At 41.6% G+C, this 17,361-nt stretch overlaps 1 protein-coding gene across 1 annotated transcript in view; it reads left to right on the top strand.

Annotated features, from left to right (window-relative positions):
- Window positions 1–17,361, top strand: part of abcc6a (ATP-binding cassette, sub-family C (CFTR/MRP), member 6a) — a 31,082-nt gene that overhangs the window by 11,505 nt on the left and 2,216 nt on the right. The window contains exons 5-30 of the mRNA XM_044113674.1: window positions 2,761–2,883; window positions 3,971–4,032; window positions 4,168–4,299; window positions 5,700–5,906; window positions 7,556–7,733; window positions 7,908–8,069; window positions 8,177–8,269; window positions 8,826–9,029; window positions 10,544–10,690; window positions 10,776–10,863; window positions 11,419–11,488; window positions 11,571–11,697; window positions 11,786–11,962; window positions 12,780–12,947; window positions 13,135–13,318; window positions 13,420–13,504; window positions 13,589–13,706; window positions 13,804–14,011; window positions 14,115–14,425; window positions 14,637–14,836; window positions 15,028–15,154; window positions 15,617–15,718; window positions 15,810–15,956; window positions 16,054–16,212; window positions 16,336–16,502; window positions 16,636–16,830. Of these exons, the coding sequence (XP_043969609.1) occupies window positions 2,761–2,883; window positions 3,971–4,032; window positions 4,168–4,299; window positions 5,700–5,906; window positions 7,556–7,733; window positions 7,908–8,069; window positions 8,177–8,269; window positions 8,826–9,029; window positions 10,544–10,690; window positions 10,776–10,863; window positions 11,419–11,488; window positions 11,571–11,697; window positions 11,786–11,962; window positions 12,780–12,947; window positions 13,135–13,318; window positions 13,420–13,504; window positions 13,589–13,706; window positions 13,804–14,011; window positions 14,115–14,425; window positions 14,637–14,836; window positions 15,028–15,154; window positions 15,617–15,718; window positions 15,810–15,956; window positions 16,054–16,212; window positions 16,336–16,502; window positions 16,636–16,830 (3,941 nt within the window). The remainder of the gene's footprint in view (window positions 1–2,760; window positions 2,884–3,970; window positions 4,033–4,167; window positions 4,300–5,699; window positions 5,907–7,555; window positions 7,734–7,907; window positions 8,070–8,176; window positions 8,270–8,825; window positions 9,030–10,543; window positions 10,691–10,775; window positions 10,864–11,418; window positions 11,489–11,570; window positions 11,698–11,785; window positions 11,963–12,779; window positions 12,948–13,134; window positions 13,319–13,419; window positions 13,505–13,588; window positions 13,707–13,803; window positions 14,012–14,114; window positions 14,426–14,636; window positions 14,837–15,027; window positions 15,155–15,616; window positions 15,719–15,809; window positions 15,957–16,053; window positions 16,213–16,335; window positions 16,503–16,635; window positions 16,831–17,361) is intronic.

The following is a 17,361-nucleotide window of genomic DNA, read 5'->3' as shown; positions in this document are numbered from 1 at the left end:
GTTTGACACCCCTGATACAAAGGACCAGATAGCTAATACCAACATTGCTATAAAGTAAAAGTGGGGTTCTGTGGGTAGATGGTAAGTAGTCAGTACCTTACCAGCAGAGGACAGCCTCAGTGAGTAGAATCAGAACAAAATTATGTATATTTTTTACTTTAAGCCTATTAGACCTTAATTAAAAGTTAAATTAAAAATTATAGCTGAAGCAAACTTGGGTGAATTTTGAAATTAAAGTCAGGATGTTTTCACTACAATTGCATTACAATATGATAGGTCAAGGTATGATTTAGCTTTTCTTCTTTGACTTTGAACCACGATCACATATCTCAAACTACATCAGTTTAATATAATATCAACCTCTAAATTTTCACCAAAAAGCAGTTTTTAACTTCTTTATATATTGATCTCTTTCTTGCTATTTCCAAATGGATTCTTAACTGTTAATGCAAAGATGAAAAAGTTGAACCACAGCTTGGCAGTTTTCTTACCTGTCAACATCTAAGCTCACATAATACCATATTTTTAACATTTACCACTAAAGCCCCTAATTCTTGTTATGGCATTGATGCCTCTAGTTGACAGGGTTCATTTTTGTTGTCCTTGGCCATTCTTAGCCACCTGACCTACATTTTTCCCACTCGCTGTCTGACCGAATCGGCTGTTTGTCACTGTGTGGCCAGATCCATTTGGCCCCTTTATATCTGCTTTCTGGGCATGGCACCATGCTTCTCAGTGAAAAAAGAGTTTTACTGTTTACAAGGGGTGCCACTTTGACACACACACACACACACACGCACACGCACACACGCACACACACGCACAAATGCTGGTACTGCTGCTCAACAGGCTGGCTGTGGCAACAGCATTTACCCAGTGGTAAACAATGCATGCTGCCAGAAGCCACAAATTCTGTATGTCAAGAATAACATACACATCCTGCTTTTGATAAAAGCCTCTGAGTGGTTAATATTAAAGCTGCTCCCATGATTGAAAGTGTGGGCGCTGGTTTGTAAAACCACAATTTCCCTATTTGCAGATACGGGCCCTTTGCGTGACTGAGAGGCAGCTCCAGCTTTTGCTTCATTTATATAAAGTACACCAATAAAACTGTTGGGTTTTCACCCTGATGTTGCTTACAAGTCCAAATTAATCTTTATTGAGTCTGTGATCTTGGTATTTAAACCTTCCACTGCTGTACGATGTGGAAGGCGAGCCAAAGCCATATGAGGAATTTGGTGGTTTTGCAAAATGGGACACAAAATAGGACATGCGATGAATTATCCCATATTCTACAGGATGTTCTCAATTTTCTTAAAGCTGAAAGTTGAAAAAACAGCCAAGCACCACCTAATTGTATTAAAAATACATTTTGTTTATGTTTACGGTCATTAGCGTAGGAAGTAAAGCAACAGCGGTGGCTGAACGACCATTCCTCCCTATTGAGGTGGCTGATATATATGGCAGCTCAAGTCCACTTTAACTTTGGTCAAGCAGTACTAATAAAAGTAATTATATGAAAATATTAAGTAGAAATAAAATACTGGTGAAAAAATAATATTTTTTTTGTGTTGTTAATGTTAGCACCACAGCACAGCTAGCTGGAACAGGAAGTTAGAAACTTTGTTTAAAACGTCATGAGCCACTACTATAAAACTCATCAGCTTGTTCCTGACCTAATTATTGGTTTCAGTCCTGCGGCAGTCATTTAGCCAGATAATTACATCAGTGAAGGTTTTCAGTATTTTATTATGTGTTTGTTTGTGTTGGCAAAAATGATGCATTAAAATAGGTGATAACAAGCCACCACAATCAACATTTTTTTGGTGGGAAAAGCTAAGATTTGTCATTTTTGGTTTTTTTTTTTTTTTTTCAGAAATAAGTTAGTTCAGTTTAGATTTGATAAGTCTAAGTATTTTCAGCTTTGAAAGAAAGATGATTAAAAGCAGTCCAGATTCCTCAACAGGCTGTAAAATACATAAATTGCTTGTGAAGCTGCAGTCAGTAGTTACCCAGTTGCAGTACTGTCACACGTCAACCTTCATTCGGTGCAGTAGTTTCCAAATCAGCTTTGGAAAAGTCTACTTCAGATTTTGAGTAAGAAGTTGGGCAGTCGCTGTTTTCTCACAGTGATGACGACCCAGCCTTACTATAGCTCAAAGAAACGGGTGGCTCTTTGGGCTCTTCTGATGCCTTCAAGTTGTGTCTAACCAATCCACCCATTCTCCACTGACCTCTGACATCAACAAGGCACTTTGGCCCACACAACTGCAGATCACTGGATATTTTCTCTTTTTCCGCTTGTTTGTAAACCCAAAAGGTGGTTTACAGTCCTGACAATCCCAGTGAATCAGCAGTTTCCGAAATACCCAACCCAGCCCATCTGGCACCAATAACCATGCCACATTCGAAGTCACTTAAATCTCCCTTTTCCCTCATTCCAGTCCTCTGTTTGGACTTCACCAAGTCAACCTCACCATGTTCAGATGCTTAATTGGATTCAGTTGCTGCCATGCGGCTGATTCCTCATTTGTGCCAACAAGTTATTAAAGTGGCCAGTGAGCTCATGTAGACACCTTGCATGTAGACTTTATTGTATTAAACAATAAAGTCAAGTCTATAATGTCACAATTTTCATTTCTGCAAGTCTCCTTCCCTGAGTGGCACCAGATTACTCAGCTAAATTAAAGAGTGACTAAACTTGTCATTCCCAGAATTTAAAAAATCTTCAGCTCCTTTAATCTGCATTTTATTTTTCAGGGCATTGCTTCTGATATTGTACGGTACCTCGCCTTCTTCTCCTACTTCTCGATCCAACTGGCCCAGCTCTTCCTGTGCTGTTTTGCGGATCAGCCTCCACAAGGAAAACCCGTCTTGGAAAAGGTAGGCTGAAATGAGTGTATCCCACTTCCGGTTATTACATCTATGATGACACAATGCCCAGGAAGCAAAAACACCAAAGTGGCTATTTTGTGGGTTTTCTTTTTTTTTCTTTTTTTTACTTTTGTTGTCAACACAGTTTTGCCTTTTGCAGGAAGTGATGTGGTCCGCCTCCCCCCTCATTCCTCTTACACTTAACAACTTTCTGCAAGAGGAGTGTGAATGAGTGTATGCGTGTTTGACACGGAGCTCCTGCATACCTTTAAAATAACTCATCCGCTGTGTGAAATAACATGGCGACTAGCTGTGTGGAGTTTGTGGCCACACAACAGGAAAGCCGTTGCGTAACACAGATCTCACTGTGCCATCAAACCATGACAGACTAAAGTTTTCGACTCCTGGCAGCTGACAGATGAATGAAAATGAGCTCCTTATCAATCAAAGTGGCATGTGATGTTATATTTCCCTGGTGACAGAGCGTCAGAAGAGCTAGAAAAGTCCCTAACCCATTCCCGGCTGGCGGTGAGGAACTGTGGGGTGCAAGAGCCAATGTCTGGCGTGGCGGACACACCCAGTGGCGTGTCCTCCTCGTTTTTTCTCCTCCACCTCCTCTCTTTCCTGTGCTCTGGTTAGAGTTACTCACATGAAGACAGGAAGTCCGGAGATAAAAAAGCAAAAGTGTCATAATGAGGAGCGAAAACACCCGGGGGAAGGGGGCGGGAGGGAGGAGGAGATGCCATGAAGTCTGTGTCAGAAAAACACAACGTTTCTTCATGAAGTGTGTATGTGCGTGCGTGTCCGTGTGTTGGAAAGTTTGCGATGACATATTCCCGCTCTGTCTGCGTTAGACCTCAAAACGTCATCTTTCCCCTTATTTATTCTGCTCTCTGGGAGTTCATGGCCTCCACTCCACAGAGCGGGACCACCTGAGTTTACCGGCCTGTTTACAGACATAAGCATTCCCCAAACACACCCCTCACAAGCACAGCATTCAACCATCAGCCAGCTGCGTGTGCTTCCAAAAAAACCTCTTAGTGGTGAGCATTTTCTCCAAAACCAACTATCAAGTCTGGTCTTTAATCTGTTGCAGAACCCTTGTCCCGTGGAAGATGCCTCTTTCCTGTCAAAGATTCTCTTCTGGTGGTTCACTGGGTAAGATGGTTTTTTAAAAACCTCTAATTTTTTCCACGCATAATGACTCACTTACGGGCAGCAGTTTTTACTTGTTTACAATAATGTGTGTTTTGATTATGCACCTCGGTGTGTTTGCATTGCAACCTCTCTCAGGCTCGTCGTCAAAGGGTATCGCACCCCTCTGGAAGCAGAAGATCTGTGGACCCTGAGGAAGGAAGACACGTCGCACAAGATCATCGCCGAGCTTCAGCAGGACTGGACAGATGAATGCGCCAAGCTCCAAAAGTGAGAACTAGAAATTGACCGATAGCGATGATCATAATGTGAGAGCATTGGCTTTTCATTGCAACTTTCACTGATATAAGCACGTGGCTCAGGTGACAAGAAATCTTTTGAAATATGAGATCCATTCCATTTCCAACATTGAATATAGAACCATTTAAAAGTATTCACGTTTTACATTTTGTACTGTTTTTAATTACACATTTCTCCGTATCTCATTAGGATTTTTATGGGACAGCCTACACAGGGAAATAATTAATGATTCGAAAGATTTTTGTTAGAAACAGAAGGTCCGGAAAGTGTCACAAGATGTTTTTGTCCATATTAACAGACGGTATTTAGATAAAGAAGCCAGGAGGCCCGTGATCATTCTGGAGGAACTACAGAGACACACAAAAAACGCAATTTTCAAAGGAAAACCATAAAAAAAATGTACTGGTTGCACATCGTAACTGTTTGGTGGTGACGGTATCATGCTGTGAGGATATATTTTTTTAGTTCCTCAAGTCTAGTGTAGTGAGTAGTCAGTATCCTGCTTGCACTGGGAAGCATGAATGTTTCCCAAAACTCTACACGAAAAGGATGTTATGGCCGTCCTCACACTTGGCATATGAAATCATAATAAAATGTATTAGAGTTTATTATTACAATGTCAGAAAAGTGAAAGAAAATTCAGGTCTGTGAATTGCGTTGGGTCTTTGAGAAACATCTGTTGTGAAATACAAATCCTCTGTCAGACCCGGCAGACTGAAACACATCTGATCTGCTCTAAATCTGGTCCTTACTTTGTCAGAGTTTATGAAAACTCTTAGCTGCCTTTAAAGTTTATGAATTTGGTTTGTTGCTTCTTTGCAAAGAAAAAACTTGCCAGGCAACAGAGGAACACATGTTATATAAGTCTTGTTTTTTTTTTTTTGCCTGTAAGGCTCAAACTATTGTCGTAGGTCCACATCCAAAGATTCAGTGCAGGTTTATAATCTTGTTTTATATCTCTACTGGCACGCTTCCAGTTGACTTAATGAGCAGACATTTGGCTGCGCCTAAGTGAAAATCAAGATCTCTCAAAGACAAACATTTGGATCTAAAAAAAAAAAGCTTGCAGGCAATCACTTGAGGACAAAGGTAATGCAATGTCATTACAGGAACCCTGAATCATTTTTAAAGCTCGTTAACATAATCCACACCTTTGAAAATCCATCGTTAAAGTGTAATTATTATTTGCAAACCATACTTTCCACAGCTCTTGATGAATTACTTGGTTAATCAGTGATGTCAGGAAAATCTAACGTTTTATTGCTGTCTGTTTCAAGCAGCCAACACCAGCTTTGTGCATCTCTGAGACAAATTTCTTGCCTGTAACTATTTTGTTTTTGGGCTCTTTTTTTTTTTCCTCCCTCATGCAGGCAGCAGAAAGCCTTGGCGTCAGGCGCAGCTCTGGGCAGCCGGCTGCCAGACCAGGCTCAGCTCCTCAGGAAGCTGCAGAAGGAACAGAGCTCTGGCTTTTTCCTGCTGAGGACGCTGGCACGCAAGTTCGGCCCATACTTCTTGACAGGCACCTTGTGCATCATATTTCATGACGCCTTCATGTTCGCCATCCCTCAGGTCTTGAGGTAAAAAATTTCAAGAAATAAAATTTTTCATTTGATATTACTCAATGAGCGATCTGTGGTGTGCCACGTACCTCGAAGCAGCTGTTGTTAATTTTAACGACAAGCTACTTACTTTTTCGTAACTAAAGATGAGCAACAAATTCAACTGCAGGAATTAGTTTTATGCATGCAACTCTGGAAGTTATGTGGACAGAGTTACTGCCTTTAACTTTATGAATATAATTTAGAGTTCTACAAACTCAATGTGCTGAACGCTGCAACAAAATCTGCCCAAACTTTATTTCAACCTAAAAAAAAAAAAAAGAAAAAGAAAAAGAAAAGAAATCAACATATTTCCTCTTAACTGAGATTTCAGTTTAGATGAGATCCTTGGCTGAAAGCCGATCGTCCCAGTTCTGATACACAAATAGATAAAAGCACAGCTATAGACGGTGTCTTCTTGAAAATGCCAGATAAGTTCTACTGTACACAACATCAGGCACTAGGAGCTCTTCTACACATTCAGTCTTTTGTTTCCCATCACACATCCACTTGACCCAAATTTCTTGCAGTAAAGATCAATCTCAATTTCACAGCACACAGTTCTAGTTAAACTCAGAGTTTAGCATTTACGACAATCAACCCTTTTACATTTGTGATTGTATAGAGACATCTCTGGTCTTTATGGAGTCATGTTGAGTCCAACATGAAGGTCTGCACTGTAGTTCCTTTACTTTGTGCAGCCATGTTTTGAACAGTTGGATTAGTGATGTGTCTGTAGATAGGTTTTTTTTTTGGTGGCAGCTATTTCTTACACTAATGAAGGTCAACACACATCTCCCTTACTTGAATTGCATGTTAGCTAAAGTTAGCTAAAAATAACAATAAAGCATGTCAGGATAATGCATTTTAAAGGAACTCTTGGGAGTGCAAACAAGGCTAACAATAGTGACTCTGTAGAAAAAAGAATTAATAAAATAAAATGCAGTCATTATGTTTTAATGTGAGTGTTTTTCCCCCACTGAAAAAAAACAAACTTGGTGCAGTAAAATATTATTTTATTTCAAGACTTTTTGTGCACAATTACCAGGGGGTTACCAGTACTTGTGCTTCCATGATTTACAACTTCATCAGAAAAATAAAACCAAGAGCTGGCAGCGGTGAAAACAGGTCACGACTGACCCACCACCAGCTGCCTCGCCACCCCACCAATCAGACTGGAATGTTGTTGTTCATGCTGCGCGCCGAATCAGTGGAAGTGATAATTACGGTCGTAGAGTTGAGTGAGAGGAGCAGGCGAGACCACAGCCCCGAGTGCTCCAGTAAAGGAAGGACGGGGCTAGAGGAACGGAGAAAGGGCTCTAAATGGCAGAAATGCTGTCGGACCACAATAAGAGAGCCGCAGGCCAAGTGTGAGTGCAGCCCGGCCGCAGCCGGAGTGCCATTGTGCAACGCGAGCTGCTTCCAGCCGGCCAGTCAGCCAGAAGCCACAGCGGTGCTCAGTATCAAACTGGAAAGAAGAGATGTTGACACAATACAAGCCTGTTTCTGTCTGCTTAGCTTCGTGTTTTCCAGAGAGAAAAAAAAAAAAGACAAAGAACTGTCACACCTTGTTTCTTAATGTTTTCAACAAAATAGTCAATTCATGTTTTACTTCTCTTTGTCCTCAGTCTTCTTCTGGGCTTCATGAGGGATGAAGACGCTCCTCTGTGGAAGGGTTACTTCTACGCCACCTTGATGTTCCTCCTCTCCTGCCTCCAGTCCCTTTTCAACCACCAGTACATGTACACCTGCTTCACGGTCGGCATGAGGGTGAAGACAGCTGTTATGGGCTTGGTTTACAGGAAGGTGAGTAACTCCCCACTACTTCTTGGCATAAACAGGAGATTTGTCTCGTTTCAGGCTGAAAACGGCTAAAGGTGTATGATTAAATGCTTTTACAAGGGTGACTGATGTTGTGTAGTCTTTACAGGAGTATATAAAATGATATTGTTAAATGAAAGTCTCTTGCTGTCTATCCAGTCTCTGGTGGTAAGCAGCTCTGCCAGGAGGACCTGCACCGTGGGTGAGATAGTGAATCTGGTCTCGGCAGACACTCAGAAGCTCATGGACTTTGTGGTCTACTTTAACGCTGTCTGGCTGGCTCCTATCGAGATTGCTCTTTGTCTCTTCTTCCTCTGGCAGGTGTGTGGAAATGTAATGTTTTCTCAGTGGCTTCCATTCATGCAGTTTAGCTCAACAACGTCTTGACAGCTTTTCTTTTTCGTTTCTTTTTTTTTTTCCCCCACCAGCATCTAGGCCCGTCTGCTTTGGCAGGAATCACCACTGTCATTCTCATTTTTCCGCTCAATGGATTCATTGCAAAGAAAAGGAGCAAGCTCCAGGTAAAGCCAGGAATCCTTCCACAGCGAGTCAGACATCTGGCAGATCTCGTCGCGAGGGCGAGGGGAGTTTGGTGGGGGGGATGCCACAGCTGGTTTAGATAGTGGGTGAAGCTCTGCGTGGGTGTTTGGCCTGAGTGCTACATTCTCTCTTGTCCTTTTGATGTCTGGCTCATATAAGGCGCTTTAAAAACAATGACAGGAAAGGGTGGGCAGTAGCAAGACATAATTTTTCATTTCTCTGGAAAAACAACAGACGGCTTCTGTAAATTTAGATGCCAGTTTAATCAAAAATTTGTCTTGAGTGCAGAGACCGCATTCCTGCCTCTTTGTTGTTTTCTTGTAATAAAAGAAAATCACTAAAATGTTACAAGTAACAAATTCCTACCGAATTAGACAATTTCTGTGGTGTTCAGAGGAGACTAGTGCTGCTATTATGAGGGCAGACAAGCTGGTGTACTGAAAGGAATGCACTCGCTTTGGTGTGGTATTTGTCAATTCACTGCTTTGGCTTACGATGGGTAATAAAAGAGTAAAAGTTTTATCATCTGGTCAACAGGAGATCCAAATGAAGTTCATGGATGGCCGCATCAGACTGATGAACGAGATCCTGAATGGAATAAAGATCCTGAAGTTTTATGCCTGGGAGAAGGCGTTCCTGGAGCAGGTTTTGGGCTACAGAGAGAAAGAGCTCAAGGCCCTGAAAAAATCTCAGATTCTTTATTCCATCTCCATCGCCTCATTCAACTCTTCCTCGTTCTTGGTAAGAAAACTAAAAGGGAAGACCTGCTAATTCAGGCATTAACGCAATGACGCTCGCAGGCTCAGTCAGCTCCACATTGATTGCACAAGATTGCAACAGAACTGAGTCTGAGATTAAGCAGAGAGTTCACAAACTCCTGGACAAATGGAAATTACATCTTTTGTATGCTTTAACTCACGTATTCTTCAAGGTAAAATGTTGCTGACTGAGATTCAGTGCTGTGCAAAAGTCATGGGTCGTCCTTCATCTTACTTGCGTCTTCGTAGAGAGAGGTTCTTGTAATCTGTGAATGTGATCAACAGTTCTTCAGACTTCGTAAATGTCTTTTTAACATTTGCTTTTTAACTTTTTTTATTTTTAGTGTTGCACCTAACATTCCAAAAAGCAAAATATTTTTCGTCAAGACTCTTGAAGCATGAAAAATCTCCCAAATGGAAATGATAACTTGGTGAAGAGCTAATCAAATCAGATTTAGTTTGCACTTAACAATATGGCACAAAACCCTATTTTTTCACTGAGCTAGTGAACAGTACACAGGCATCAGAGTTGTAAAATTATGAAATAGTATATTGACGCCAACAAAGTGATCCCCAACATAGTACTACTTCTGACCGTGGGATGCAGAAGACGTTTCACTGAAGAAGGATTTGCACGACACAACTGTATATTCAATCTTTATGCTGATGACACAGTTCTTTATTTTTGCAAACTATTTGTTCTACTACTCATTTCAAACATCTTTTAGACAAAAAGCACATTATTTAATAAGTCTGGAAATCTTGATAATGAAGGTGTACTGTGCTGCAACCGGAAACTTCTTCCGCTTCATTGAGATATCACATTTAAATACTATTAATCTGTCATGAGTCCATCGTCCAGATCGTATTAAATGTTCACTGTTCAACATGTAGTCAAGGTTTTGGACAAGGTCTGATTAAAAAGAAATAACTGAAGGAGTCTCAGAAAACATGGCAAAAAAAATGAGAAATGCCACTAAACTATGAGAAAGAAGTTGGATTCCGTCAGGAAAAAGCATAAAGAAATTAGAGATAAACAAAATTATCCCTGGACATCTCGGCTAAAACAACTTTGATGACAGTTGAGCAATTTCAACAAATATAACTAAAATGTATTAGATTATTTGTAAACCCCGGTTCTCAAAAGTCACAAGGTAATTACTCTGCAGCCCACGATGAAAATATTATGATTCTCTGCGCATTATGCTTAAATGAACCTCTTTTGGCTTTGGTTGCACTCGTCCTGCCAGGCGTCTGAGAGCAGGAGAGCCTGGGAAACCGGTGCAGTCAACAGGGCAGTAAATTCAGAAAGAACTGAAAGTTGACAAAAGTGCTGTCTGCGGCTTTAATCTCACTGTGGGACACAGTGTGTTGACAATAAGATGAAATTACAGCAAGCCTCAGCTTATCCTCAAAGATGTCTGAAAGATCATAATTCATGCAGTTTTAAGCATTTCAGAGATGTGTAGATAACAGTCTCTCCTGTTCTTTTCTAAGATTGCCTTTACAATGTTTGGAGTCTATGTGATGCTGGACGAGAGAAACGTCCTGGATGCTCAGAAGGTCTTTGTCTCTATGGCGCTGATCAACATCTTGAAGACTCCACTAAGCCAGCTACCATTTGCAATTAGCACAACTATGCAGGTGGGTGTAGTTTTTCTTTGATACTCATGATTGCTCTGAGTTGTCCAGGCGTTTCTCTCATATTTCTTAAATTTTGATATTTCAGGCTCTAGTTTCACTGAGGCGCCTGGGAAAGTACCTGTGCTCAGAGGAACTGAGGGTGGACAATGTCTCAAAGGCTCCGCTGAGCCCTGGTAAGAACTACTACCACTAAACCACCCAACGAATCAGCAAATCGTCCTATGAGGCTTAATGCAATGAATTCCCACAAAGTGCTCCCACTCTGCCTGAAATGCCATAATCAATAAAAAAAACAACCCACACGGATCTTGTTGTTTATAACTGTGGAGTACCACAGCCTTGTATGGATCATATGCACTGTCACTTCCTGAGTCCCCGGCTCACTGGAAGATGGGGTAATTATAGGATATTCCCATTTAGTGGTTAAACTTGAATCACAGCGTAAATTCAGACATATGATTCATCGAGGAATAAAAAGAACGAATACTGTAGTTCACTGTCTAAGATCTGTCATCACTTCCTGAGACGGCTTGTGAAAAGACAACGGCTCCCTGTAATTTGCCTGATTAAGAAAATTCACTTGTAATTACGCCCAGACAGCACTCTGATGAGGAACTTCAAGGGGGAAGCTGCTTTTTTTGGAACATTTGTTGCGTAGTTTAAAAGAACACGTCCCTTTTATTGCAGGTTTTTTGGTAATTTTAGTTGACTCTTCTTTCCTTGTTTAGATGGTGAAGATGTGATGATAGAGAGTGGCACTTTCAGCTGGACTCCAGAAGGTCCTCCATGCCTCAAACGGTATGAATCAAAGGATAAAAATAAAACCCTTGTGGTAAAATTATTGGAGTCTCACAGAGAAATTCCCCTTTTTTATTGGCAGAATAAATTTTTGTGTGCCACGAGGCTCCCTAGTTGCTGTGGTTGGACATGTGGGCAGTGGAAAGTCCTCTTTGTTGTCTGCTATGCTCGGTGAAACAGAGAAAAGAAGTGGCCAAGTCACTGTCAAGGTACACAGCTAATGTTCCATGGCAGAGGAATCTATTCATAGCCTGTGGCTTTAACAAATATTGACAGTTTCTGCATTTGTTCATGCAGGGCAGCGTAGCATACGTACCTCAGCAGGCCTGGATCCAGAACGCCACAGTCCAAGACAACATCTTATTTGGCCGTGAAAAGTTGAAAACATGGTACCAGCGTGTGCTAGAGGCCTGTGCCCTACTACCTGACCTAGACATCTTACCTGCTGGAGATGCTACAGAAATTGGAGAAAAGGTACACAATGCCTGTGAAACATTTTTTTTTCTTACTGGTACTAATTATTTCATACTTTATATTGAGTTCAATCTATTTCTTTTCCTTAAGTAGAATAAAGATTTCTCAAATACTGAAGTGTGTTTCTAGGAAAATGTCATCAGTGAAGAAACATTCAGTCCAAGTTTGATGAGTGCAGTTTTTGTGCTTTTGAAGTCTTTATAATTTTCCAAATCTAAAGTGGCATCTCATACAAAAACATGTGATAATATTTAAAAAAGAAAAATGCAGTATTCTCAGAGTGTCTGGAACTTAACTTTTAATTTGTTACTGGTAAATTCATCCAGTCCAAGAAAAATAGCCTTTTAGTTTAGCGTCAAAGCAGAAAATAAGTTTAGCTTTTGACACCAGTATAGTCTCAATGTTGGTAAAACATCTGACCTTATTTGTCACTTCCTCAACTTTTCTTATTTCTAACCTAAGCTTTTATTGTTGTCAACCAGCCAATTTTGTGGTCTCTCCATTTACCCAATGACACTTCTTCTAACATACTTTCTTAAGTCAACTCAGAGTTTCAAAAGTACAGTGGGTACAGGGTGTTGAGCTTGAAGCACTCACCATCATTTCTGGGGCTCATAATTATAACTTACACTTACTTCACCAGAAAAAGTCACATGATGGCAGCAGCTGGAAAGTGCTTTGCAAGACAGATTACTTAGGCAAGAAATAATGTGGCGCCTTCATATTCCAACATGTCATTATACACATGCTGTTGAATTTTTCAAAATCTTCATCAATGTTTTGTTTTTTAAAATTATTATTGTTATTTCTAATGCAGGGACTTAACCTGTCAGGGGGGCAAAAGCAGAGGGTGAGTCTGGCCAGAGCTGTCTACAGAAAGGCCGATGTATACCTGCTGGACGATCCACTGTCTGCTGTTGATGCTCATGTGGGTCAACACATCTTTGACAGAGTCATTGGGCCAAAAGGAGTCCTTAGAGACAAGGTAAAACCAGACAATATGTCTACACACAGCCAAGCACAGTTTTACACCTAAACCGACAATTTCATGCCATTGTTACCACAAACTGGAAACCACCACTTCGCTGAGTCGCTTGTTTTTTAGCCTGAGAATAGCGCTGGATTGTGCTCACATATATATTTTTTTCTTTCTGTTTTGGTGTACTTAACAGACCCGCATACTTGTGACCCATGGTATGAGCTTCCTGCCGCAGGCTGACCTCATCCTCGTTCTGGCGGACGGCGAAATCACAGAAAGCGGCTCTTACCAGGAGCTGCTCAGCCGCCACGGCGCTTTTGCGGACTTCATTCACACTTTTGCAAGCACAGAACGGAAGGAGAGCGTCATACAGAGAAGTGCAGATGCATTTTATTGATAGATTAATTATTTGTTGGGGTTTTTGCTCCAGTGATGAAGATAATCATAAGCAGGTTTTAAACACAGTCCTTCTTTGCAGCTGGCTCAAGAAGATCCAACGCTCGACTCAGCATGGTTGACTTCATGCCTTTTTCTAGAGACTTGTCACAAGAGCAGCTAATCGGGTATGCAAAAATAAAACAGGAGTGAACTGAAATCCTGGGGATATTCTTACTGAAACTGACCTCCAACCTGTCTTTCGCATTCAGGGGAGACACCACTAATACCAACCTGCAAAATATGGAGCCTGTTTCTGAAACTGACCAGGATCAGATACCAGAGGACTTGGGGAAGCTGACTGAGGTGGACAAAGCTCGCACTGGACGAGTAAGTCTTGAAACACCCTGCTTGGTCAACATCTTAGCATAAGATGAGTGTGACTGGGCCTGACTCATTTGTCTTTTCTTATTTTTTTCTGTTACAGGTGAGGTTGGAGTTGTACAAGAAGTACTTCAAGACCATCGGGTTGGCCATCATCATTCTCATCGTCTTCCTTTACGCCTTCCAGCAGGGCGCCTCTCTGGCCTACAACTACTGGCTTAGCATGTGGGCCGATGATCCAGTTATTAATGGCACACAGATTGATACAGTTCTCAAACTGTCTGTGTTTGGGGCTCTTGGATTTGTGCAAGGTAAGTGAGTTGGTTTAGTTTGGTGTTCCAACATTAATTCTATGTCAGCTGGTTGTCGGCGACTTAATAATATTAATAATATTCTTCTCTCACAATGCTTCAGGAATTGCCATCTTTGGTACCACGGTTGCCATCTCCATCTGTGGCATCCTTGCTTCCAGGCAGCTGCACATGGACCTGCTGGTCAACGTTCTCCGCTCTCCAATGTCGTTTTTCGAGTGCACGCCTAGTGGCAACCTCCTGAACCGCTTTGCTAAAGAGATCGATGCCATCGACTGCATGGTCCCTGAAGGCTTGAAAATGATGCTGAGCTATGTCTTTAAACTTCTGGAAGTCTGCATCATTGTGCTGATGGCGACGCCCTTTGCAGCTGTGATCATCCTGCCTCTTGCTTTCCTTTACGCCTTCGTCCAGGTACCTGCTGCACTAGTTCCCACAAATACGTCTTTAGAAGCAACATCTGAATTTCTTTGCTGTATGTTATTGGAATGCTCTGGGGTCCAAAATCAACTCTGCTGACATAAATTTAACTGGCGTTCATTTTGAATTATGGGAAAGCCCTCTGTGCTCCTTTTTGTTGAGCCTGTGAAAGCTGGTGTTTTACTTTTCCACTGTGGGTCCACAGAGCTTCTACGTCGCCACATCCTGTCAGCTGCGCCGGCTGGAGGCTGTGAGTCGCTCCCCCATCTACACCCACTTCAACGAGACTGTGCAGGGTGCCAGCGTAATCCGAGCCTTCGGGGAGCAGCCCAGGTTCATTCTGCAGGCTAATGAAAGGGTCGACTTCAATCAAACCTCCTACTTTCCCCGCTTTGTCGCCACTCGGTGAGCAGATTTGTGTCTTTGGTCAAAGATTTGTCAGAGTTTGAGTCCTGCACGGAAGAATTATAGCTTTAAGCATAGTTAATAAAATGTTAATGGAAATACCAAGAGTGTTTAGTTTCATATTGCCTCTTGTAGTATTGGCAGGTAGCAAAACGTTTTTGACCAGTGCTAAATCATTATTACATTCATAGGTGGCTGGCGGTCAATCTGGAGTTTGTGGGTAACGTTGTGGTCCTTGCTGCTGCCATTCTTTCTGTGATGGGCAGAAGCACTCTGAGTCCAGGCATTGTCGGTTTGGCTGTGTCACATTCTCTCCAGGTAGGATATTATATCTTCACACACACAGAAAAGAGGTCTCGAAAGGGTTTTTCTCATTATCCTTAAAAGCGGTGTTAATTCAGTTTTTCTTCAGGCTTTTGGAAGATCTTGCAAAGGTAATGACGGGGAGTAGAAAGAAAATGAGAGAAACGGGAACAAAATCCTGAAGAAAACTTTCAAAGATATCCAAAAACCTGAAGAAATGCTAAGCCAGACCACCCACCAAAGATTGCTAAAAGTGTTGGCTCTTTGAATGCAGAGGTTACTTTATACTTTTGCACAGCAGCGAAGATTCTATCCAAAATTCATAAAGAACATTAGAACCTGGCCTAAGCAAGCACAGCCCTTTTAATGTGCAACTCAGTGCCAGTTAGCTTCGAAGACATGAAAAATTCACTGGTTTGTTTAGTCAGTAACTGGATACTGCAAGTGAAGTAAACCACACTGTACTGTGTGTTGCAGGTGACGGGAATCCTCAGCTGGATCGTACGGTCCTGGACGGACGTGGAAAATAACATTGTTTCTGTGGAGAGAGTCAATGAGTATGCTGATACTCCCAAAGAGGTCGGTGGTCCAGTTACAAGCAAACGCTCAGCAGAACACCACAGGGACTCGTCTTGATCTCAACACACACTTTTGCTACTGTCTCTTACAGGCCAGCTGGAGTACAGAGGGCAGCTCTTTGCCTGTGGCTTGGCCCCAGAGCGGCACCATTGAGTTACAGGACTATGGGCTGCAGTACAGGAAAGGCCTGGAGCTCGCTCTAAAAGACATTACGCTGCATATTAACCCAAAAGAGAAGGTGATTTATCATCTGTTGTTTGTAATCACTAACGCTTTTTAAAATGTTGGATTGCAAAATGTTCCTGTATTTACTTTCAGAAATGTTTGTTTATTAGGTTGGAATTGTGGGTAGAACAGGAGCTGGGAAGTCCTCACTTGCACTGGGATTCTTTAGGATCCTCGAGGCTGCAAAGGGAAAGATCTTTATTGACGGAGTGAATATTGCTGACATTGGACTCCATGACCTCAGATCTCGCATCACAATTATCCCTCAGGTGAAGTAGCACAGATGGAAACTAAGTTATGCCTTTTATCATGTAAACTGCCATAGCCACACATCTTTCCTTAGGGTTAGATAAACTGTTTACAATAGTAATTTAATCTGTTCCTCTTCACAGGATCCCATGCTTTTCTCAGGCTCCCTCAGGATGAACCTGGACCCCTTCGACACCTACACAGACGAAGAAATTTGGAGCTCTCTGGAGCTTGCTCACCTCAAGACATTTGTGTCTAATCTGCCTGATAAACTCAACTACGAATGCTCAGAAGGAGGCGAAAACCTCAGGTAAACATTTCTATATCCGTATGATATTTTGCACCGGAGCTGCAGCACCAGACGTTCTTTTTACACGAGTCCCATAGGAGCTACAATGAAGATATCTTGAATATAATTGTGTGTCTCCACGTTTTCTGTGTAGCTTGGGTCAGCGCCAGCTAGTCTGCCTGGCCAGGGCCTTGCTGCGGAAAACCAAGATCCTGGTTTTGGATGAAGCGACGGCTGCTGTGGATCTGGAAACGGACACTCTCATTCAGTCGACAATCCGCACACAGTTTGAGCACTGCACAGTGCTGACCATCGCTCACCGACTTAACACTATCATGGACTACACAAGGTACACCACCTCAGTATTCAGAGTCTGTGAAAACCAATTTATATTAAGGTATGAATTGTTTCTCTCGAGTGCTGGTAAAATGACAGGGGAAATATCTGCGGAAAGACTAAACACATTGGATGTTTTCGATAGGAAACTTTAGCTATTAGATACACCTGTAAATATTTAAGCTACAGCTTCTATTTTAAAAGATTTGCCACAATTATCAAAGTAGTTTGAGAAACCAATGAACATTTTATAAACAGATTATGAAAAAAGTTGTTTTATTTTATTTTAGCCAATCTGGGTAAAATAATAGCCCAACGGATTTGATTGAAATGTTTTTCCTATTGGTTTTAAGGATTAACAGGGTTTTTGGCATCAAACATGGCTAAGTCTGTGTTTGATGTACTGTCAAATCTTAGTGAATTTTGTAAGTGTCTCTGCTATGTACAAACAAATCCTTATTGCTGTCTACTGACAGATTAATAGGAAATATCTCAAATAAAGTAACATCCTTGAAGGAAATTCATTTAGAGAGCAGATCAGAGA

The sequence above is a fragment of the Gambusia affinis genome, linkage group LG04, assembly GCF_019740435.1.
Source record: "Gambusia affinis linkage group LG04, SWU_Gaff_1.0, whole genome shotgun sequence".
Taxonomy (NCBI): Eukaryota; Metazoa; Chordata; class Actinopteri; order Cyprinodontiformes; family Poeciliidae; genus Gambusia; species Gambusia affinis.
This window is presented reverse-complemented; position numbering and strand designations above follow the sequence as displayed.